Source organism: Onychomys torridus, chromosome 2 (genome assembly GCF_903995425.1).
Source record: "Onychomys torridus chromosome 2, mOncTor1.1, whole genome shotgun sequence".
Classification (NCBI taxonomy): Eukaryota; Metazoa; Chordata; class Mammalia; order Rodentia; family Cricetidae; genus Onychomys; species Onychomys torridus.
The window spans coordinates 2,933,377-2,958,957 of NC_050444.1; the positions used below are offsets into that span (position 1 = coordinate 2,933,377).

Consider the following 25,581-nt stretch of genomic DNA (forward strand, 5'->3'; position numbering starts at 1 on the left):
CACCTGTTCTCTTTCTCATATATGATTATATATATATATGTGTGTGTGTGTGTGTGTGTGTGTGTGTGTGTGTGTATGTGTATACATATATATATATATACATATATGCACATGTCTGTATTTAAACAATAAAACTCACATATGTAACTGATACTTTTCTTCCTGTGTGAGTCTTGTCAGCATTCCTTAAGGTAGTGCCCCAAAGTGGCTGACATCTGTTTTTCACTTTCAGTTTAAGAGGGAAGCTCAGAATACATCTCAAGGACAGTTAAGCTACTTACCTCCCCTCCATGGGATCAAGAAATGCAGAAAGCAGAGATATTAGGAGAACATATAGAGTGTTAATTTAAAGAAGTCACTATTATAACTCCATTGCAAGATGTACCAACATCTCCCACATCTCTGTGCACTGTAGAAGCATTTCTATTGCCTACTTCAGTAGTTTTTGTTCCTGGAACTGCTTTGTTCACAAACATGTCTCTTTACTATAACAGCCAAGGTTTTTAACTATTGAGTTAATTTCACCCAATATTTAAGTCATTCTTATATATATATATATATTCAGTTATAGGAATTCAAGGGTGGTGACTCTTTCTTTAAGAAAGCTATGGCCTAGGCTGGCAAGATAACAAGTAAAGGAACATGACACCTGACAATGTAAGCCTGATATTGTGCATTCCATCCCCAGAAGCCATGTAAAAGAAAAAGGAAAGAACTAATTATGCAAAATTGTCATCTGATCTCTGCATGCATGTCATAATGCACACACTCACAATAATAATAATAATAATAATAATAATAATAATAATAATAATAACAGTAGTAGTAGTAGTATAGCTTTCAAAGAAGTTTGTGTTCACTCTAGGGCATGCACCTGTCCCCCTTTTTCATGTTCTTTTCCCCTGTTAACCTCCATGCTTAAATCTACACTAACACATTTTCTTAATAAATTCCATCTTTATGTTATTATAAAAGAATTCCAGAGTATCTAGCTACTCAGTGAAATTTAAGAAGTACTCCAAAGAATACTTCATTTCCATTAGGAAATGTCTCTGCAGCGTCACTAGTCATCATTGAATTTAGTAGCATAAAAGTCCAGGATGGAGATAAACATAGTGGCAGTGACTCTGCAGAGTGTGTCATACATTCACTCACGCCGAGGTCTCCAGAAAGAGAGGGAGCAGCAGCAGTGAAACAGCTGGTGGTGAGAACTCACAGGTGGAACCCTGACTACAGTATCCAGGTCCACACATTAGATGCTCTATTAGACTCCAAGGGGTGCTGCCCTAAGCATGTACAAGCTTAGAAATAGATGTCCTTTCTAAATTATCCTTTCCTTCTTCTTTAAAGTCAAATTACAAAAAATCATCATTATCTCTGGCCATAAGTTTTAAAGAAGGAGGAATTAACATGTCATTTGGAAGATTTAGCAAAAGTATTCTAAATGGACTTTTCAGACAGTGACCTCCACTGGTACACCCTTACCCAAGACCACGCAAGCTGTGCTCAGCCACCTCAAGTCTCATTTCATTCTTCAGGATACATTTGGGAGAAATCCTACTTCCTGCAGGAGGCCAGAACATAACATCTGAAGATTCACATAATCAAAACAACTTGCTCTACTTTAGTAGAGAATTCAGCAATAGTTGTGTGTTTATAAACAGTTGCTACCACAAAGCAGATTTGACCAAACTACCATCTTAGAATGAATTCAAAGTTTGGGGATTTATTAACACTAAGTTATGTGCAGTGTTAGAGTAAATGATGTTCAAGGAATCCAGAGAAAATTACACCATGACTGAGTCCCAGAGAACCTTACATTGTGGCAAAATATCTTAGCAATAATTCTCCATGCCTCAAGGGGTATCACTTATGCACCCTTGAGAAATGTCCTGACTGCACAGGAAGCCTGTTCTTTATTTATACAGAGACTACTATTTACAGATGAAACTACACATACTTTGTTGGTATATAAGCCTCATACTTCTTAACACCAGTACATCTTTTCTCAGGAGATTACCTGCCTGAATAGCATGCTAAAACCCAGAGATCTTAAGTAGCAAACTGTAGTTTTCAAGGCATTAACCATTTTGAGAAGAGAACATTCACAACTTTAAACACATTCACAAATGTCATCATGATGTTCTCTACCACTATGCACTTGTCCAGCATCATGGGTCTAACTTCTTCCTAAGATGCATTCTTTTCACACATGAAACATGTCCACCCAGCAGGGTATGAGCATTGATATGGTCTTATTCTAACTGAGGTTGCTTCTGCCAGGGTTAGCAGGTAAGTTTGGTGTCCACTAAGCTTTGGATCCAATGGTTTGGTTTTGCTTTGCTTTTTCTTTTATTTTTTTTTCCCTCTGGAACTTTGGAACTATGTTGCATTGGAAGGCCACACAGATGGAGGGGAACTAAATCAGGGGAACCAGAAGGAAGAGTATTATCTTTGTTTATGAATGGGTTAAAGTTAGACTGGCTTCCTTGTCCCAGGAAAGAGGAGTATTGATGCCAGGACCTCTGTGCTCTGTTCTTCAGACTTGCTGCCCCTACTTAGCTAGATCAATAATGTGCCCTGCACTTCAAGAATTTAGAGCATTACATGTCTTCATTATTGAATACCTCATCTTTCCATTTCAGACTGCAGTGGTAATCTGGGTTAAACCAAGATCATTGAACTCTTCTCTACCTAGAGAACTGTAAAAAGACATCTCCATGACTAGTCATACTGGCTTATTCATCCCATCCACATCCCTTATGGAAGCAGGATCCTGAATTGTGTTTCTAACTCTGTTGGTGCTCTGTCGCTCCATTCGCATCTTAATAGGGAAGCAGAAGTCCCTAAAACACCTCTTGAAGTTTTCATCAAGGAAGGCATAAAGAACAGGATTCAGGCTACTGTTGGTATAACCCAAGGCAATACAGAAATAATAGCTGGAGAGGGCAGCTGTGCTGTGGTAGGTGCTGCCCAGAGCCTCCACCAGGATGAAGATGTGAATGGGGGTCCAACAGATGATGAAGACTGCCACCACTACCAGCACCAGCTTGGTGATCCTGCGGAGATTTCGGTCCTTCTCTCGGGAGCCAGAGAGGAGCCGGACACTCTTCAGGCGAAGGATCATTAGGGTGTAGCAAACAATGATGATTAGGACCGGGATCACGAAGGCAAAGATGAAAACACAGATCTTCATGAAGAGGTCCCACCAGGAATAGTCATCATCAGGAAACTGCAAGGAGCACTCAATGACATCCATATCTGCCAGAGGTACCAAAGTCAACAAAATCACAGAAAGAATCCTGTTATTGTCATTACTATGACTGCAAGGTTATACGTTGTCCCAATACCTTTGATTCCAGAAGTCCAGGTACAGTGAGATCATACTGGAAGCACAACAGCAACTCAGAAACTGATGGTTCACTACTGAACAGTCTATCAAAACATGTGTCTACAGAGCTACTTGTTGTCAAACACAAAGTTCTGCACAGAATAAACATGCAAGCTGGCTAGCAGTGTGACTTGTCCAGCCATGAGGGTTGGCTTTGTATTGGTGGCTTTCAGAGGAGCCAAACTGTTCACTTTTGGTGTGCCATTTATTTTGTATTTTTGTGTATTAACAATTTCTTCATACCCATGGCTCTGACAAAAGAGTAAACAACAATAACAAAAGAAAGTTAGCATCTATTTCTAGTAAATGACTAAACATTTTTAATCTCCCTACTGAATTTAGCAAATACCAACTTGTCTTAAAAACATTAAATAAATTGATGATGAAATACATCTAAATATGACTCAGGTGCTGTGGTTTAATAGTACCAATCTGCTCACTGTGATTAACATCATTGAAATGTTAATAAAAATTTTAAAGGTAAATGAAGACAAACCAAAAGAAAGCAATAAGCATCTATATTAACCTTTGCTTTAGTGTTTCTATGAAATGATTTAAAGTATCCTTTGAAAATCATCACCATTGTCTTAGAAAATGAAATGTTAAAAACTTCTCTAGTTAGTATGTCATGAAACTCTGAGTTTAACACAAATGTTCTATAGTTGTCTATTAAATCCGATAAACATTAAATTTTTATTTTATTTTTTTTACTTATTTATTTTTAAATTTTTATTTTATGTGTATGAGTGTTTTGCTTGCATGTATGTATGTGCACCATTTATGTGCCTGGTGCCCACAGTGGTGAGAAGGAGTTAAATTCCCTTGAACTGGAATTACAAATGTTTTTGAGCTACCATGTGGATGTTGTGAAACTGAATGTTGGTCCTCTGCAAGAACAGCAAGTGCTCTAAACTGCTGATCCATCTCTACAGCTCCATAAAAATTTTTCTTTTTTTAAAAGGTGATCTTGGGTTTTATTTATTTTTTAATTTTTTAAATAATGATTTTTTTATCCCATCCTAGCAACAGTTTTCCCTCCTTTCTCTCCTCCCAGTCCCTCCTCCACCTTTCTCTCTGCACTCCCACCATCCATTCTTCTGTTTCTATTGAGAAAAGGGCAGGCCTCCCATGGATATCAATAAACATGGCATATCAAATTGCAGTACGACTAGGCATGTGCCTGGTATTGAGGCTAGACACAGCAACCCAGTATGAAGAAAATGGTCCCAAAAGCCAGCAAAAGACTCAGAGACAGCTCCTGCTTTTACTGTTAGAAGGACTACTTACACAACTGTAACATATATGAAGATAGTTGTCAGCCCCATGCAGTTTCCAGCCACATAACCTTCAACCTACAGTTTGCCTTGCTTACAAAATGAGCTGGGGTAAAAGAGGCACAGAAATTGTGGGAGTGGCCAACCAAAGACTGGTCCAGCCTAAGATCCATACCACTAGAGGGAGCCTACCACTGACACTGCTTGGAGCTCCAGGACCAGAGGCTGAATAGTACAAAGACCTAGGATAGAACAAAACCTAACTGACAAAAAAAGAAAAAGAAAAAAGTCAATGTGTTGATGTCTAAGAATATTCTGATAGACATATAGATTGGTGACTAGCCCAATTGTCATCAGAGAGGCTTCATCAAGCAACTGATGGAAACATGCAGACCTACAGCCAAACACTGGGGAGAGCTCAGGGAATCCTGCAGAAGAGGGGGAAGAAGGATGGTAAAAGCCGAAGGGGTCAAGGACACCACAATAAAACCAACGGAATCAAGTAACCTGTGCTCATAGATGATCACAGATACCGAAAGGACAACCATAAACTTGTTCTTGAAGATGAGAAGTGTGTTTGGGGTGGGGAAGTTGCAAACCTTTGTAGGTCTCTACTTGCAGAAGTGTCAGCTGAAAAGTCACTTCAGAGACATTTATATAGAGATTTCTTTCTTTGGTTCTCTCCCTGACAATGTATGGTCCATATATGTGTTCTACTCACATTATTTACTACATAGACAGATAATCTTCTTATAGGAAATTGTGAGGTCACTGTTTTTTCTCACTTTTCTCTTTAGAACATAAACAACCCTAGATAAGGATTAAATCTACCTTTTTCAAAATTCATCTTTGGCACAAGGGTCATGCCTACAGCACATGCTACAAAAATAATAAATCTTTAAAATACGCGGTCATGCATCCATCATATGTGCACAAAACCCCTGATGAGTGCAGCAGTCACTCGTCAAACTTGGCAACATGACCCCAAAGTGATGACATTTAACTGTGAAGCTTGCTTCACTTCAACTATCTCACAGATAGTGAACAGTTTAGTAAATATTTGATTGATAGCTATGATCGATGATGAAAATTATCGATGGCAGCTACTTTAAAAAATCTGTATGAAATAAACACTAATTGTGGAGTGGAAATGGCCTCCAAATGTACCTGAGACACTGAACATGTATCATTAAAGAAGAGGAACCACAAAATTTCCCTAACCCATAATTTGTTTCAAATATCTGTTTCTGGAAATAGAAGATGTGTTCAGATTGAATTATCTTTACAATTGCTTCAGCTCAAAAAGTAGTATTTCTTCAAATACCATACAACTATTCTCACATATAGAATCTAAAGAAATTGATCATATTGAAGTTCAGGCTAGAATTGTGGCTTCAGATTTTCTTTTCCCTTGCAGAAGAGTACAGTAGGGTCACAGCTCACATTGGCACGTAGTCCAACATCTATGACTTCTATATTAGAATTAGATTCAACAGTCAAAGTAAAGATTTGTTTTTCAGTATTTTTATTGTTTGTTTTTGTTTTCTGTTTTAGTTTTTGAAATTAAACTAAATCATTTCCCTTTCCCTTTCCTTTCTCCTACCCTTCCTATGTATACCCCTTGCTCTTTCTCAAATTCAGGGCCTTTATTTCTTTAATTGTTGTTGCATATGTATGTGTATATATTGCTAAATATATACATATAACCTGCTTATTGTGTATAATGTTACTTGTCTGTATGTTTTCAGGGATGATCATTTGGTTTTGTATAAGTAACTGAGGACTATTCCCTGGAGAAAGCTATTTCTCTTGCTTCCAACATCACTTAGCTGGGACATAGACATTGATGTATTCTAAAGTACCCGGACAACTTCATTCCTCATTCCAATTTGATAAATTCAGAGAAAGTCTCATTTCCTTGTTTGCACAGAGTAGGAATTGTAACCATCTGTGAACCTGATTGTGAGCTGACCAAAGCCAATGAAGAAAGGATATGTGAGGAATAAACTTAAGGCAAAAAGGAGAAAAGATCCCTAATAATTTAATTCATTGTTGGGGAGAAAAAGAAAGAAATCTGTGTGATTGCTAGATTGCATTTTCAAAAACTTGCCTTTGTTTTCTTACTTTATACCCTTTCAAATACCCTTTGCACTAAAAAAAAAAAAAGAATAATGAGTATGACGCAGTCTAGTGGCAGCTAGAAGGCACACACTTTTCTCCTTATGACCCATGGAAATACTGTCAGAGATATTCACAGTTGGTTTCTAGTTGGTTCACCACATCATTAGTTAAAATATAAATGTCTAGGCTACAGGTTTTCAAAGTGTGTTTTGTAGGACAGTACTCTCAACCTCAGTGTCTCAAAAACTTCTGTGGAAAATAAGGGAAGAGGAGAATAAAATAAGAAGCTAGTGTATATAGTCTTCTCTCCATGAATTTACAGTCACTCTAAATTCAGCAAGCACCTTAAGGATCTGAGACCTCTGGGTGTTTAATTCTCTAGCACTGTCATCACCCCATTCAATGTTTAGAAGTAGAAAGGACACAACATTTTTTGTTTCTAATCTTCCATGGATTTAGGAATTAAAATATACATTGCTTTTTCTTGCTTGTTTCCCAGTGATACATGTTCCAGTCATCCCCAAGGTATAAATGTTTGTCTAATGAAAATTTCAATTTTTATAAATGGGATGAAAACGATGGATCTTACCTTCTCTAACTTTGGTGCCTCCAAGTACTATTGCTGATATGCCAACAGATGATGACAAGAGCCAAATGCAAATGTTGATGACCTTTGCTTTTAAAGGTGTGCGGAAATCCAAAGCTTTCACAGGGTGACACACAGCGATGTAGCGGTCCACACTCATCATGGTCAAGGTGAATATGCTGGTAAACATGTTGTAGTAGTCTATGGAAATAACAATTTTGCACAGAACATCTCCAAAAGGCCAAGAATTCATCAAGTAAACAGCACTCTGGAAGGGCATGGTGGTAGTAACCAAGGCATCTGCCAAAGCCAGGTTAAATATGTAGATGTTGGTAGCTGTCTTCATCTTCGTGTATCTAAATGATTAAAAAAAAAAAATAGCAGTTCTTCCAGCTCTGTAACTTAAACCCAGAGGGTGAATGTGAGTGACAGCTACTGAACTATTAATTTTGCTGTTCATTTACATATTCCTTTTGCACTCATTGCATGTGCAGATTGTAAAAGGGACTCAAACTTATTAAGACTTTGTCTTAGTGCTTTGTTAAAAACATGATAAAGAGAATGAAGAAAATATAGGTCAATAAACAGATGAATACACAGACAGACTGGAATACATAGAGGTCTTCATGTCATAGGTGATGATTTATTTTAATCCTTCAGAGGTCTTACCTTAAGTATTTTTGAAATATTTTTCTTCTGTTTATATAATACAAAGCCTTTTACCTTCATGGTTATTTTGAAAAATCAATAATTATAACTACTTAACTTTTTGAAAGTATAAAGTGGTGTTCAATTTTAAAATATATCCAGCTGCAGTGAGTGGCAAAGCACAATTAGACTCATGCCACCAACTTGTCATTTTAAGTGTATTATATACATAAAACAGACCAACATGAATTATATTTGATAGAGCAACATCACAGAAAATAAAAATAAGTTCTGTCATTCTCTATCCCAGGCTTGGACAATTATTTAAAGTGTAAAATTGTCTCTGATTGTCTCACTTTTCAGTCAAGGGGACATTAATGCTCAAGTTGGGTCAGCAAGACTGCCTGGAAGCTGAAACAATTCTCCACACTACAACATGAATTTCAGAGCAACACTGTTTTCACTCAAATCTGAATTGACAATCAAAGAATTGTTCTTTGAAGGAATGATTCCTTCAGAATCCATTGAGCAGTAAATACCCATAGTGACCACTCATTTCAAAAAGCTTTCTACCCAGAATGTAGACCTATCTCATCTATGTCTCATAATAACTCCACATGGCCTTGTAGCCAGAATTTCTCTGGTCTTGCCTTGCCCAGCAGTCTTGATGAATCTCTCTCACCTGTAGGTTCCATAGTCACTTATAAAATAATTACTCAGAGGCTTATATTAATTTCAAACTGTATGCTTATGGTTTCAGCTTCTTGCTAGCTAGCTCTTTCATCTTAAATTAACCCATTCCTATTAATATATATGTTGCCACGTGGCAGTGGCATTACCAGTCTGCTGGCATCTTGCTGGTTCTTGGACAGCTACTGGCGTATCTCCCCTACTCTCCTTTCTTCTTCTGGTCTCTGTTTGGGATTTACTGCCTGAGAACCATCTCATCTTGCAAAGTTCAGTGGTCACGTTTTTATGACTACTGTCATATGTGCAGTTTATACAACATATTATCAATCAGTCAATGCAAGGGCACCTTTTTACCCAGTGGCTAACTTTTGCCACAAAGAAAGCAAACTCTAAAATGTGTTTCTTCAGTGGCCATCCTGCTCCTTGAAGTAATTGGTGCTGCCAGGAGCAGATGTGTCTCATTGTCCAGAAAAGTGTAAGTTCTTAAACAATGTTAAATGCCATATTATTTAGGTCTTTGAAGTATTTGAAGATTACCTATCTAATCAAAATATATCTTTGTATATCTAAAAAACTGTAACTAACTTGACTATAAATTTGACTATCATAGAAGAGTAATTATTAATCTATATTTCTTAATTATACATTACAATATAATTGAGTTGCATAAACGTAATTCCTTAAAAGAGAGTAAAAATATATACACAGTATAACAAAATTAACTTTAAATTTGTTTCAATAAACTAAAATCCATAGCAATGTAAACATTTCAAACAAGTTGTTGCTCTTTAAAAGTCGATCCAATAATCTACCCTTTTTATCCTATCCTATCTATATTACCCCTTCTTCTTCTTTAGAAAGAGATTTCATTTATAATCAATCCTCTTTAAATAAAAATAAACATTTATAAACAATATTTTGGGAATTTGGGCATAGCTTCTCACACCTCTTTCTGCTGATTGGGGACACTGGCAATTTTATGGGGATTCTGATAAGTATATAGTTATTGTACTTATTGTATATAGTTTTTCTTATTACTTTAAATGCTTGCAAATTTGTGTAAAGCACTATGGATAAAATGGGGGAAAATCATACTTTATCACAAGAAAAAATATTTTATTATTTTAGACAAAAAGGGCAAAATGTGGTGACATATTGTGTATCCCAATATATTATGTACCCTAATAAACTTGTCTGAGAATCAGAGGACAGATCCATCCACTAGATTAGACATAGAAGCCAAACAGTAGTGGCACACACCTTTAATCCTATCACTCAGGAGGCAGAGATCCATTTGGATCTCTGTGAGTTCAAGGCCACATTGGGAACAGAGCCAGGCATGGTGGCACACACCTTTAATCCTAGCACTTGAGATCTCATGTTTTTGCTTGGGAAGCACAGACACCTTTAATTCCAGAAAGTGACATGGCTGGGTGGAGAATGGTATATAAGGCACAAGGAGATAGGAACTAAGCAGCAGTTCCACTGGAGACCCTCAGGGGTCAGGACTCAGAGGCTTTCAGTCCGAGAATTTGTGGAAACAGGATCGGCTGAGGAGGTGGTAAAGTGAGGTTGGCTGTGGCTGGTTCTGTTTCTCTGGTCTTTCAGCTTTCACCCCAATATCTGGCTCTGGGTTTTTTCCTGTGAATAAGACCTTTTGAGATTCATGTTATATCACCTAATATTTCTGTTCTATATATGTGGCAACTAAGAATCATGGAATTCTCTTTAAAAATCTTGAAGACAATTGGACTCCTGGAGCTCCACCTGGGGCCTGGCCAAGGATCTCTGCATCCACTTCCATCAGTTATTGGATGAGAGTTCCAAGACAACTGCTAGGGAGGAGGGACTGCAAGAGTGCGAATTGTTGAATCCAAGATTGGAAAAGCATAGGGACAAATAGCCAAATGAATGGAAACACATGAATTATGAACCAAAGGCTGTGGAGCCCCCAGCTGGATCAGGCCCTCTGGATAAGTGAGACAATTGAATAGCTTGATCTGTTTGAGAGGCACCCAGGCTGTGGGACCAGGACCTGTCCTTAGTGCATGAGCTGGCTGTTTGGAACCTTGGGCTTACACAGGGACACTTTGGAAGGAGGGGACTGGACCTGCCTGTACTGAATCCACCAGGTTTAAATGAATCCCCAGGGGAGTCTTGGCCCTGGGAGGGGATGGGGGGAAGGTGGGGGTGGGGGCGGGAGCGGGGAGGACAGGAGATCCCATGGATGATGTATCAAATTAAAACACATAATAATAATTTTAAAAAGACCAAAAAAAAAAAAAAAAGAATGTAACCTAGAAAACTTTAAAAAAAAAAACTTAAAGAAATGTAAATACAAATTACAGTGCAGAAATTGCAGTCCAGGAGTTACATGTCAATTTACATATTCCCACATCCAGCTACTTATAACTTTCAAAATCTAGTATTTTGACTTTTACTTGTCTTACTTGATTTTCACACATCCTTCAAGTTGAAATTGAGATTTATGTCTTTGCCCTTCTCTAGCTGAAGACATTTGGGCTTGAGTGATCTGTGCAGCATAGACAGAGACAGACCTTGCTTTGAGCAACAGAGCAGGGCTCCATCCTGCTGACATGTGCTTAGAAACTTGCCACAATGACAAGATAGAGAGCTCATAATCAGAACTAAAGAAAAGAATGAACCAGAAGTCCAGTAGAATTAATAGTTAATAGTCTTCTAGGAAGTACCATGTGCTGGACTATATAAACACGTACATGGAAACCAAAACCTCTACCCTCAAAGATTCTGGCAGAGCCCCCAGGATATATATATTTAACTACAACAAAATGTTAGGCAATCTTTTCATTCATTTTATGTCCACTGAGGAGAAAATAAGTATTTTTTTCTTGTGATAGAGTATTATTTCCCCCATTTCATCCATAATGCTTTGCAGAAATTTGCAAGCATTTAAAGTAAAATGGCACTATCTAGGTGGGAAGTTTTGGCTTGTTTGTAAAAGATGAAGGTGGATTGGCTGCAAATGATTGCATCTTTTAGCATACACATCTCAGGAGCATATGGCACTAAAGGGCAAAGATGGGGGTTTCTCCTTGCTAATATTTCCAGAGAGCTACAAACCTGAGTCACAATACTGTAAACCTTGAACAGGAGGGGAAAAACAAAGCAGGAAGAGGGCATTGAGTTCCTTTACCCAGTAGACATGGATTCCAAGATTCCTCAAGAAGCAAAGGACTATACTATAGGTTGTTAGCGTAGGGCTGTGGGAGGTTATTGCAATAACAAGAACAGCAGCTGCCTTGGTAATGACAGTGGAGGCCAGCATCACCTGAGCACTTACCAGATGCCATGCCCCTGCTGTGTGACTCTGTGTGTGTGTGTGTGTGTGTGTGTGTGTGTGTGTGTGTGTGTCTATATGTCTGTCTGTCTGTCTGTGTCTGTGTCTGTGTCTGTGTGTGGGATCTAATCATCACCACAACTTTATCAGGTCATATAAAACTCCTAAAGCAGCACCTATTACTTTCTAAGCCACCAGTGAATGTGTAAAACAATTTTGTTCTTGATGGGTCATAGATCTTCTCTGGTCCAACAGCACTCTTCCCACCCATCCAGTTTCCCATCACTCCCCAGGAAGCCCTTCTTCTCACTTCCCATGCAAGGGATACTGGGTATCAAACTTATCTCTGTGTCCCTGTCATCTGGCAAGCTTCCATGGGGTTCCCTCTTTACAACATCTGTGCAGATTTCCCAGATGTCTAGCTTTATTCCCTCTGTGTGTTCACAAATGCAATGTAAACAGTGGCTATACTCATTGTTTGGGGTGAGGAATTTTGTTTTTGTTTGTTAAATTACACTAATTTGGTACAAACACAAACCAAGACATGCCTAAGGACATTTGGTTGAATCTACAGATGTGAAAAGTCAACTGTCGTAATTTGAAGGTGAAGGATGGCAATGAACAAGTTTAGAAGAACAGATGACTTGTTCTAAAATGGAAATCAGCAACATAGTAGAAACTCAAACTTTGGTGTAGATGTAATGCAAACTACAACACTACTAAACCCATGGACCTGGCACCTATCTTCCCACACTTGCATTGCCCACATTCAGACTCAATAGGAGGAAAGTTGTGAAGCCTCAGGGAAACACAGTCCTTTTAACAAGTAGTAGGAGACCAACACAAGCAGGTGGGCTTTCTTTTGCATGTCAACAAGAGTGATGTATTCACTATACTGAGTATGCTTTCCAGATTGCATAACATGCTAAGGTAGGGATTCAAAAGGGTAGGGAAACGAGGAGACATTGGTCAAAGATACATATCCTCAGTTACAAGATGAATTAATTCTGGAGAACAAATGTACAAATGATATATAAATGATGACTATGGTTAGGATACTATAGTGTGGATCTGAAAGTTGCTGAGGACAGATCTTAAGTGTGCATCCTACATAACTGGCACTCCCAGAGAACTAACAACACTGTGGGATAATGACTGTGTTTGTTTAATTAAGTTAAAAATGTCATAGTTCATATATGTTTTAAATGATGTTAGTTTTCTACCACAGCAACAAAATACCCAAGGTCATCAATCTGTAATGAGGAAAAGTTGTCATGGCTCCCAGTTTGGGAAGTTCCCGTCCACGGTTGGTCCATTTGTTGGGAAGAGATCATGATGGTTCAGTATGCCATGGTAGAGAAGGCCTGTTTACCTCAGGCATCAATGGGAGAGAGGGAAGAGAGAGAAAGAAAGAGAGAGAGAGAGAGAGAGAGGGAGGGAGGGAGGGAGGGAAGGAGGGAGGGAGGGAGGGAGAGAGCTCATGTATACACCGCCAATATCTCCTTCAAGGGCATGCAGCCAGTGACCTCACTTCCTTAGCTTCTGAATGACATTTTAAACACACCTTCAACACAAGTAATTTTCAGTAGTCAGTTAGGCCTCAATGAAGCCTGATAGGGTGGAACAACTCCAGGGCAAACTGTGGCGTCTGGGTGACAATGCTGAGTCAGAACAGGTGTGTCTGTTGCCCCCTTCTGCATGCTCAGGATGCTTATGGTGGGAAGACTGCATGTGAGGGGCAGGGTATGTCAGAATCTATGTCTTTCATTAAATTTTTCTGTGAACTCAACCACAAAGAATTTTTAGAAAAGTCTCTTTTCAGATATTAAATAAAAATAAAATAATCAGGAATGGATGACAGGTCACACTAGTGGAAGCCCATGAACTATGGACTGGTGGCTGTGGAACCCCCATGGGACTGGACTAGGCCCTCCAGATACAGAAGACAATTGTTTGGCTCCAACTGTTTGGAGGGCACCCAGGCAGGGGGATCAGGATCTGTCCCTGGTCTATGGGCAGGCTTCTGGAATCCAGTGCCTGTGGTGTGACACCTTGCACAGCCTTGATGCAGTGGGAAGGAACCTGCCTAGGTTTAGGGTGCTGGGCTTTGCTGACTCCCTATGGAAGACCTCAATTTTGGGGATGTGGGGTGGCTTGGGAAAGAGGGCTAGGGGTGGGAGCAGGGGGGAGGGGGGATCTATGGTTAGTATGTGGAGTGAGTAGAAAATTTCTTAATAAAGAAAAATGAAAAAAAAGATAAAATGAATGTAATGCAAACTTGTTACAAACAATGTGTAAGTCTCCCATTGTGACCATCAAAACTGTCTATTGTAGTGTATTAATTTTGAAATTGGGAGGATTTGAATAACCCAAATTCAGTAATTTTAAATAGCTAAAATAATTTAAAAATGAACTGTCTAATGTGGTGGCCTCTAGCCCCAATTCTTTAAATAAAACTAAAAATTAAAAAAAAAATCAGTAATGAAGATTGTCCCAATCTGACTTCAGTTGAATGATTTGAAAATATAATAAGTTTGTTTCATTAAATTCTCCAGATATCTTCAGTTCATCTCCATTAAATTTTCTAAACATCCTTCTGGATTACTTGATATTTAAATTGTGATTGTTTACTAAAAAGCAGTAGTTTGATCCTTTCTGAAAAGAAAGAAAATATAGTCCTTGCCTGTGAGCTGTCTTTGGCATTCCCTCAGTCTGAAGTCCCTCTCTGGAATCTCATTCCACATTGGAGTCAGGTTGTTTCCAGTGCTGACTCCCATGCACAGAGCCAGCACCATAAGAGGACAGAACAGGAACACAAGCTGTTGGCCTTCCTCTCTGTTACTACACAGGTAGTCAAGGACAGTGCCAACCCTAAGCCAAGTCACACCTGGGCAGGCTATCCCAGTAGGTCTGTGGCCAAGAAGGATGGAGAATGCCCAAGAAATAATTTCACTGGAGTAGTCAGTGGCTGGAAAGAGCTCATCTATTCCTCTTGGTATTGCCACACAGCAATGATCCCTCAGAACAAATTCCAGTATGTTCCACAGGGCACAGCCATCTGGGTACCAAAAGGCATATAGATATTTAAAATTATTTCTCTGGCATCCTATAGAAATCTTGAGAATTGACATAAGCAAAGAAAATCTTTCATGAAAATCCTGTCCTCGATGGCCACTTGGGATAATAAGTGTTAACAAGTGAAAAACAATAATCCACAAGTGTGTTTACAGCACTAGCCCCATTCTTAACATGATTCTCCTGTGAGGTGTGGTGGCACAGGCTGCAACCCCAGCACTGAGTAGGCAAAAGTAAGAGGATAGTAAGTTTGAGGTGAGCTTGGGGAATTTGGTGAGATTGTTTCAAAAACCAAGACTACCACAATCTATTTTTCTTATACAAGTTTTCTTTGTCTAAGACATAAGCTGGCATACTCTCTAAAGAAAAGGTGAGGAACAAGTAATTGTTTACTTCAAAGCTCTTGATACAATTCTAAGCCTGTATTACTTTTCCCACTGAAATTTCATTCATCTTAGAATGACAGTTGTCTTACAGCCACAAAAATTTAGATTTCTAGCTAAGCACAGATCTTCCAGGGGCAATCACGACTGTCTTTATCCAGAAGTCAAGTTAGGGTGAAGGAGGTGCTACCCACACAGTTCTCAGGAAGATATTGCCACACAGGATACAGTACAATAACTAAGAGAGGAATTCTTCTGTCCCAGTGAGATACAAGTTCTCCTGAAACTAGTCCCAAGACAGATGCTAGGAAAGACTGTAAAGCCCGGAGAACATGGGAACAGTTCAGAAGGCTTTGTTTGTGGTCTATTCAGGCATAAAGAACTTACAGCACATATCTGTATTTCTTTTCTATGATTGCTGGGACCCTACATGTGTTCAGTAAATGTTCAAACACTGAGGAATTTCCTCCAGCTCTGTGTTTTTAGTTTTTGTTTTGAGATTTATTTTGCTCTCACTAAGTTGTCCAAATAGACCATAAGCTCACATTTCTCCTGCTTCAGCCTCTCAAGTAGCTGGGATTACAAGGCTATGCCCCCAGCCTAGCTGGCTTCTTTCCTGCCTGCCTCTCTTCCACAACCTCCTTATCTTCATGTGGTTGTTTTAGCTTCTGTCCTGAAATGGCTGTGCAGCCTCCATATCTCATTGTGATCACATACTCCACTGAGAGAAAACAACTTTAAGTAATCTACACAAGCAGCTGCCATGAAACAAACTCTCTTTTAAGAGATTCTCAAACATGTACAAAATAATTAAAGAAAGAAAGATGAGCTCTTAATTTCTAATGTTGTTTTTTTATTTTTTTGTAAAAAGAAATGTTAATGTTGGTTCCAAGATCAGATGAAGAAAAATGAGTGCATACTGTTTCATTCAAAGCCCAGGATAAAGTTGTAGGATGGAGCAGTGGTGAATTGTATACAGGTGACCACACTGCACACTAGTGGTTTTTGTGCTTCTCTGCAAGGGGTTGTGATATGTAAAAGGAGGCCAAGCTGATACCTGTGAGACTTTGGAAGACAAGGACATCTAGTGCAGGTATTATGGGAACTCTGAGGAGGGGATGAAAGACCAGACATTAAAGAAGTAGTGCTATTGTAGACTCTCCAACTGAGTTGTCTCATTCCTTCCTACACTGACTCAATTCTGAGGCACCCACACAGGCTGGCCATGCAATCTAGACTGACTCAGGGGTAACCTGAATAAGCCATTATCTGACCCAAACTTAAGATGGCATAAGCAGAATGAACTGTGGAACTTCTGCTCAGTGGCTTAAGGAAGACTAAACTTTTCTCCTATTTATACGTGAGGAAACTGGTTTCTTCATGACTGTCAAGCTCCATCCTCAGAACATTTGGATAGGTCAATGGATTTGAGCTTAGGAAATGTAGCTTTTTCCATAGTAGTCCTTCCATAGTTACCTCTAAGCCTCTTTAAAGATGACTCTTTTGCGGAACTTTCAACACAGTGATGCTGAGCTACAAAGAACCAAATGTCTTCTCCTCGAGAGTTGGTCTGGGAGTGAGCCAAGCCCTGGCTGCAAATTACTGAAAACTGATGAGAAAAGGAAAGGCAAAGCCTATCAATAAGACCCAAAGAATTTCTCATTTTTACTTTATGTTTCTCTATAAATTTTTCTTTGTTTATCCTTAAAAGTTGTTGACAATGAAATGTACCTTCATAGGAATGAACTTTTGACTAAATGGAATATAATGTAATTGCTGTAGAACTTGAAGCTGGAAGGAAGTGCTCTAGAATGAAAAGCTAGGGTTATAGTGTCATAGGCAGAGTTTAATATATTTGTGTCCCAATCACTGGCACCTCAGAATGTAACTGGAGACTTGGCCATCAAAGAAGTAATTACAATCCAGTGAGATCACACATCAGCTGCTATGTCTGCTGTATTTATTAGAGGTTAGGACATAATCACATACAGAAAGAAAGCCATTTGATCATATGGAGATGACAGCCAAAAAGAGAGATAACATGTCAAAAAGAGATATTACAGAGAAAACTAACCTGGTACACTTTAACCTTGGGCTTTTTGTACCCAAAACTGTCAGATAAAATATTCTGTTATTGAAGCCACCTAGTCTATGGAGCTTTGAAATGGTAGCCCTATCAGACTAAAACAGGTAGGTAGAGAAATTCAGAAGTTCATGTTGGATCATTAGGTAGCCATCCAGAACAAGGGGAGATGGTGGAGGTCTTTTTTATTATTTTTTTAATAAGATTGGATAATGGGGAGAGAGATAGAGTTTTTGGGTTTATCATCACATATCTGAAAATCATAGCCACATGGAAAAAAACAAGAAAGAATGAAGCCATTTGGGGGGCAGAGTGGAGATAATTTTAATGCTTCTCCTTAGCCAGACTATGGTTTCCAGGTCTTCAAACATTCATTTGGGTGTTACTGCAAAAGATTTTTTTGTAGGAGGTATTAGTCTAGATTCATTTGATTTTAAGTGGGGGAAGTAATCCTGACCACAAGGGTGGGCTGGCTGAACCAGGAGCAGGCATTGAGGGTATAACTGAGATTCACCAAGGAAGAAGTTCTACCCAGGCATAACATCTACCCCTTCTGGCTTCCTAAATTACAGATTTCAGGTGCTCCACTTGCATAAACCAATTCCCTGTATGAATTCTTTCAGTATGCACATGTACCACTGGTTCTGGTTCTTTGTTTGACTAATCAAGAGAATATTCCAAGAGGGCAGAAGAGAGCTATGAGGCCATGGAGGATATAACTAGATCACTTAGGAAACAGGACAAAGTAATCTAAGAAGCAGCTAGAGCTCAGAGGATATACAGGATACAGGGAGAAGGTGAGGGGGGAAATGGAGATTTCTGTGAACTAGGCATGATGGCCCAGGGCTATGATCCTAGCACCCATGAGGATGGAGGCAGTAAGATGGGAGTTCCAGACCAGGCTGAGCTACAGAATGAATTCAAGGCCAACCTGGACTGCATAAGACGACCTTATGTCAAAAACACAAGGGCTAAACAAATAGCTCAGGGATAGAGAGCTTGCCTTACTGAGTTTGATTCTGGGCACTGCAAAATCATGCTAGTGGATATTCACTAAGTAGCATATTGGTTTTCATTTCATAAGCCACAACACCAGTCCAGTGAATCATAGAAAACTCTGAATTATCTCCGCTGCATTTGGTGGGCCTGGAGTTTATTTAAAGAAAAATTTACACAGGGTGGTAAAGTATTTCAATCCAAAGCAGGTAAACAAGCAAAGGCCACATAGATGTTCTCTTTTCTTTACCAGGAGATGACCTTGGGATCAGAACCCTGGCACTTTTTCACAGTGTTTTCTCGGCAGAGATTTGGAGCCTCTGCTGTGGCAGGTAGCTTTTAAGTCCTAAAGAGACCACGGATTTACCCTGTGTGGACCCCACAATTTCTGTAAAAGTTCTCTCAGGAAATTCTTTAAGATGTCACCTTGAAAGAATCTCCAGAACCCTGCACTGAAGAGACCCCACACCTTTCTCTGTCTCTGTGTCTCTGTCTCTGTCTCTCTCTCTGTCACACACACACACACACACACACACACACACACACACACACACACACACACACCATCAGCCCTTCACCCCTGCTACCACCACGCCCTGTCCCTCACTCACCGAATGATGACAAACATGACCAGCGAATTGCCCACCAAGCCCACCACGAACACTACAGAGTAGAGAGCGGTGATGATGACAGGGATGGCCGGGGAGATGTGTGCAGTCTCCAGCTGCTGATCCTCTGAGCCCATACTGCCGTTGCTGTCTGATTCTACCCAGTTAGGGAACGAAGCGCTGCTGTTGGGGAGTCGGCAAGCACTCGGGGCGCAGGTGGGGCCTGGCTCCCCACGGAAGATCTGGACTGGGGACTCCATGGTGAGGGCTGCAGCAGGAAAGCGAAGAGCGGTGGTACCTGCCTGCCGGGCTGTGGGAGGACAGGACAGACTGAACCCAGAGAGACAAACTTTACCTGTACAGGGGCGGTACGCAGGGCTGGTGGGCAAGGAGCCTGCAACCCCTTGACTCAGTCTCAGTGTCAGAGAGCGTATTTGGAGGAAGAGGCATAGAGGATTGGCCTCTTGCTAACCCCCCCCCCCCTTCCCCAACACTCTCCTGCTGCTAAACTGAAAGCATTTGGATATTTCCAGAGCCCTGAGGGTGCAGTTGCCCTCAGGCGCTGTTCACTCTACGGCTGTCCCTACCCTGCCTGTATGCGCTTGCAACCACAAGAAGCTCCCTGCCACCCTGCTGCACTGAGCGCAACAACCGCCCCACTGTGCTTTGAAAGCCCCAAGCTCACCTCCGGATCCCTTCCCAAGTCACCATCGGCCTCCCTACTGTCACTCTAGTTCCTCGGTGGCTGTTCTGGCTGGATGGGTCCAGGTCCCGTTGCTCAAAGCATGGCTCCCACGACTGGAGGAGGCTCTGCTGGGTGGGATGAAGCCAAGAAGCAGTCAGGCTCAGGGGACTGGCAGATTGACAGCAGCGGGGCTAGTTGCCCCCCCCCCCGCCCCGCCCCAGGTAGTCCGTCCCCTGCCCACCCCTTCAGAGCTAGCCCAGACCCCATTGCTTAAGAGCCAGCTCTCACCAGTGCCAAAGTCCCCAGCTGCACAACGCTTTGCTCTCTCCCTCAGCGCTGCAGCTTCCAGGCCAGCAGTCCAGGGCTTAGCTCTGGTCCAGTAACAGAAAAGAGCGCTGTGCAGTGACCAGAATGCATGGGATCACTGGGAGTGAATGCACAATGTGTTTGGAATTTCGTGTCTTCTTAGCTCGCAGGACCAGTCTCTTTTTAGGCAAGGAGTCAAGTCCTGGTAGTATTGAATTTTATTTATTGGAGGAGCCAAATAAAGTTGCAAAAAATCTAGTCAGAATCAAACAGGTCATATAGAATTAGTAATTTAAAATATTTAATTAGAAAGTCTCTGTGCATCTGTCTGACTAGAATGCCAGGCTGTAAGTAAACTGTACCTTACAGGTACTAACTTCATTGCCTACTATTACTGCTGAGACTCTCCTTACCCAGGCCCTGCTGCTGGAGCAGAGTGGTAACTGTTCCTTAGGTTAATCCCCAACCAACAAGTTCCTGCCTCCTCTAAAAAAACACAAAGAGCTCAAATCTTTATAGAAAAACTCAGTTTCCACTCTGTATGAATAACTGACAATCCACGTGTCTCTGTTGGAGTCTGCTGGGTAAAAAAGACCCTGGGAGAAAAATGTGCAGGTGGGGATCCAGGTCTGGGTCCCAAAGGAAGATCCTAGAAGAGAAGGACTGTAGCTACCCAAGGGTGAGGCACTTGAATTTTCCCAGGGGTTCCATGGTCTTAAACAAACCAAGTCCCCACCCTTCCCCTTAATGCACATCAAGACCAGAGATGGGCATTTTAATGGTAGACTCTGCTCTTCTATCCATCAGATGATGATAGAAGGGTCCTCCTACTCCCTACAAAGCATGCCAACTGAAGATTTGACCATCTGTCCTTACAGGTTACAAATGTACTCTCTACTGCTCCATGAAAACACTCCCCTTTGCCAATAGTGCTTTCAACTCTTAACTCATTATCAGGTCTTGCAAACTCTCATTGGAAAGAGTACTGGTTGTTTTTTGTCAATGTGGCATAAACCCAAACATATCTAAGAAGAAGGAACTCAGAAAATGCCTACTTAGGAATAGGCTGTAGACAAGTCTGTGGGACATTTTCTTGATTAATGATTGATGTAGGAGGGTCTAGCCCACTACTACCTCTGGACAGGAAGTCCTTGGGTGCATAAGAATGCAATCTGAGAAAACCATGGGGAACAAGCTTATAAAGAGCATCCATCCATGCTTCTGCTTCATTTCCTGCCTCCAGGCTCCTGCCTTGAGACCCTGCTCTGACTTTCCTCTGTAATGGGGTTTGACCTGAGAGCTTTAAGCTGAACCCTTTCCTCTGCAGCTGTTTCTGGTCATGGTGTTCATCACAGCAATAGTAACCCAACTAACACAGACAGTGACGCCTGCTTCTGCAAACACTGCATGTAGCCTGTGCACAGTGCCCCTTTTTTCTTCAAGTCATCTCTGTGTTCATCATAAAACTTAATATAAGCAAATGCTGTATAAATAGTTGTATTGTGTTATTTAGGAAATATTGACAAAATGTCTATGTATATTCAGTAGAAAAATTAATTAAAGAAAGGTTCTCTGATTGGTCAGGTCTGTGAATGTAAAACTCATCAATAGGGATGACAGAATACAGAGTGGAGATGAAAAGGATATACTCCAGATTAGGAGGCAATGCAGCCTAGACATCTAAATGTAAAATGATAGGCTAAATTCCACCACTAGTGGGAAACCTTTCCAAGTTCAGACAGCTGTTGGGAGGCAGAAGAATACGAAAGCTAGTAAAAGTGATTTATTTTATTTTTACTCTATTTTTCAGTCTCTTAAAAACCACATTAATAGCCAAAGTCAAGAGAAGTCAGGATAGAGAGAACATTGAGATGCCTGAAGGTGACACCCCCCAGCCCCCGTTGCCAGAGGAGCTGAAGACTCTGAATGAGGTAAGCATGGCTGTTTCTGTGGAGTCGAGCTCTCAGGAGTATGGTATTTTATCATATTGGGAAAAATATAAAGAAAATAAACCACCAACTTGCTGTGTACTACTACACACTGTATGAAGCACATATGAATAGCCTGAGTAAGACTGAAGCTGGAGAGATCGCTCAGCAGTTAGGAGCCCTGGCTGCTCTGTTAGAGGACATGTTCTTAGCATCAAATGATGGCTCACAGCCATCTGGATCTCCAGTTCCAGGGAATCCTCTGTGGATACTAGGCACACACTTGGTGCCCAGACACACATCCAGACAAAGCACCCATACACATAAAATATTAAAATAGGTAAATAAATAAACCACTATCATGGTGAGAATGACAGAGAAAGCACTTTTACAAAGAAAACGTTAGCACTCTGAAAGCACCTTGAGTGACAGGCAACTTTGACATTCCAGGCAAGAAGACTGGAGAACTCCTAGCCAGCTGTGAATAATTTGATTTCTCTTGACTCTGAGTACACATGAACCAGCCATGGGTGCAGATCTGAAGGGTCAGTGTCAAGTCCCAGCTGAAGCTACTACACTAAACCGGGGTACAGGCAGGGCCAGCTTGCCTCACTCAGCACCTGATGGTAAGAGTTCCCAAGTAGCAGAAGAAAAGGCAGGGCCTGAGAGTGTGAAAGAAAGCTAGACAAAAGCAATCTCTAAATGACAGTGTACATTCATGCATGAGAGACCGAATCTGAATGGAAGAATTTATTGATAATTAATAGCAGTTATACCAACTTTGGTAAGTGTGCAATAAAGGATGAAACAGAGTAACTGACAACCAATGCAGCAAGTTTGTCCAAAATGTTTCAGATGGCTTCCTGTTTAGTGATACCTTGCTTACATCTTTCAGTAAAGTGTCATCATTAATGTACAAATCCCTTGTCTTGGGAACAACAACATCCTCTGAGATGCTCTACTCTTGCTCCCGTGTGTGTGGAGGAAAAGGAAGAAAGGATGCCAAAAAATCACAGGCAGTAAGAGAAGTTGGGGGTTTCCTTCTGGAAGAAGTAACCCAGGAACTGTCACCTGATGGTTATTATCCAGGGGAGAGGGGAGGTGGGCCACTCTGAGCAGAGAACAGTACATGTGAAGGAGACTGGTGGCCAGGACAGGGGCATGTTTGCAGTATTGTGGCCAAGGAGATTGAGTATGATGGTCAAGACAAAGACCTAAGGTAAAATGATAGGTCTTATAGTTGGCCAACTATATTGGACTTCAATTAAGAGTAACAAAGAAATGCTGAAGATGTTCAGACAAGAAAGAGAATGCAGCAACTTGGATCATTTTGTGTGTGTGTGTGTGTGTGTGTGTGTGTGTGAATGTGCTTGTGTTCGTACTAGTATTCATAGAGGCCAGAGGGGGATGTCAAGTGTATTCCTTAATTACCCTCCAATTCCAATTAAACTGGAGCTTACTGATTCTTCTAAACTTGCTGGCCAGCAAACTCCCAAGAATTTTCCTGTCTCTACCTCCCTAGCACTGGAACTTCAGAAATACACTACTATTGCACCTGCTTTTTACATGGGATTTGGAGATCTGAACTCAGGTCCTCATGATTGCTCAGCAGTTTACCAGTGGACCTATCTCCCTAGCCCGCATGTATGGATTTTCTGAACACCACTTTTTTCATTTCAGAGGGGGTGAGTGGGGCATCCCATATTGAATCAGCATGTTCACTGTAGTGTCTAAAAGTCATTGCTGTGTGATATACAGTATATAAATGAAGGGTAGAAGAACTTAAGCCTAAACCCTTTTTACTTTAAGTAATTTAAGTGGCCAGATCTATTCATGTGATATCCATTGCCAGTCATATGCCAGACAATAGAATTGGGAGTGGGAGAAAATCTGGCAATGTGAGGCGTGAATGGTTCAATTTTATCAGGCATGCCCTGACTAGTTTTTGTTTTTGTTTTTGTTTGTTTGTTTTGTTTTTTTGAGATAGGGTTTCTCTGTGTAACTTTGTGCCTTTCCTGCAACTCACTCTGTAGCCCAGGCTGGCCTCGAACTCACAGAGATCTACCTGGTTCTGCCTCCCAAGTGCTGTGATTAAAGGCATGGGCCGCCTGGCTCAGACTAGTTTTTGTTAATGTCACACAAGCTAGAGTTATTCAGAAAGAGGAACCTCGATTGAGAAAATGCCTCCATTAGATTGTGTGTAGGCAAGCCTCTGGGGCATTTTCTTGATTATTGATTGATATGGGAGGACCCAGTTTACTGTGGGTGCTGCAACCTAGGACAAGAGTTCTTGGGTGGTTAAGAAAACTTGCTGAACATGAATGAGCCATGAGGAGCAAGCCAGCTAAGTACCACTGCTTTAGTTTCTACCCCTAGGTTTCTGCCCTGCTTTACTCCTTGCCCTATTAGCTTCCCTGGGTGATAAACTGTGATTGGCACATGTAAGCCAAATAAATCTTTTCCTCTCCATGTTGCTTTTGGTCCTGATCTTTGTCATATCAAATAAAAAGCAAAGTAGGACAGGGCATGTGGACAGAATTGACTCAGAGGAAATCGGGATTATTCATGGTATGGAGCAAAGGTAGGAACCAAGAAAAAGGTCCCAGAGACACATGGTAAAGGTGTGAGGGCCTGACAGGGTGTGGAATTTGCTGAGTCACAAGTGCTCTATGCTGCCATTAGGAGAGCTGCAGCTCCAGAATAGTTCAGCACAGAAGAGATCAGGCTGACTGCAAGAAAAGTGGGAGAGCCACTGCTTGGGCAGAGGATGATGGCAAAGCTCTCCTAACAGCCTAGGAGGGGATGATTCCTTACTAAAGCAATGAGATTGCTAAGATGAAGAGGGGATGGTAATTTTGAGAACCATTTAGGGAATTAAATCGATAGGGCCTGTAGTTTGAATGAATTTGAAAGTTAGGAAGGGTGAAGAGCCTAGAATTACTTTAGGATGATGCTTGGGTAACCGGAAAGAAAATTCAGGGAGCTAATGAGAGCTTTGGTTAGAACATGAAGAGCTCTCTCTGGCTTTGGAAGACTGTTTCAGGCACCAGTGACATACTCTAATATGTATGTAATGTGGGAGAGAAGGTTGAGTGCAGTCAATACAGAGTGTGTTTGAATCCAGGGAAGTGAACATGAGCATCCAAGGCTGGAGTTGATGAGACAGCTCTAAAGATGCTGCACTAATAGCGACTAGCAGAGAAGACTAATAAAGAATGCAAGTGAATACATGGAGGAGAGAAACACAGAGAAGAGAGATTTCAGTGAAGATGAGATAGTCAACAGGAGAGAAAAGGAAAATAATGTAATTGACAAGGAAGAAGTCACTGGGTGCCCAGCATTATCTGCAATTTATATTAGGATTTATATCTGACCATTACAGCAGAAATGAACAGATAATGAAACTTAATGAAAATGAAAATTTGAATGTGACTCTCAAGTTCTCTATTGAAGGAAGTCTCATGACTGGGCAGGCTGGGCCAAGTTGG

The 25,581-nt window shown here is 40.8% G+C and overlaps 1 protein-coding gene across 2 annotated transcripts; it reads right to left on the minus strand.

The window, feature by feature from the left end:
* Nucleotides 1-64: 64 nt before the first annotated feature.
* On the minus strand, nt 65-20,297 carry Oprk1 (opioid receptor kappa 1). Of its 2 annotated transcripts, none has more exons than XM_036179363.1 (5): nt 20,148-20,297; nt 19,860-19,984; nt 19,178-19,484; nt 7,376-7,728; nt 65-3,261 (listed from the first exon to the last, which is right to left on the minus strand). In XM_036179363.1, the coding sequence occupies exons 3-5, from the start codon at nt 19,432-19,434 to the stop codon at nt 2,729-2,731; spliced, it is 1,143 nt and encodes a 380-aa protein (XP_036035256.1). In that variant the 5' UTR covers nt 19,435-19,484; nt 19,860-19,984; nt 20,148-20,297; the 3' UTR covers nt 65-2,728. The 2 variants fall into 2 exon arrangements, with proteins under 2 accessions (XP_036035256.1, XP_036035255.1); XM_036179362.1 differs by having other exon boundaries at nt 19,860-19,987.
* Between the last annotated feature and the right edge of the window lie 5,284 nt (nt 20,298-25,581).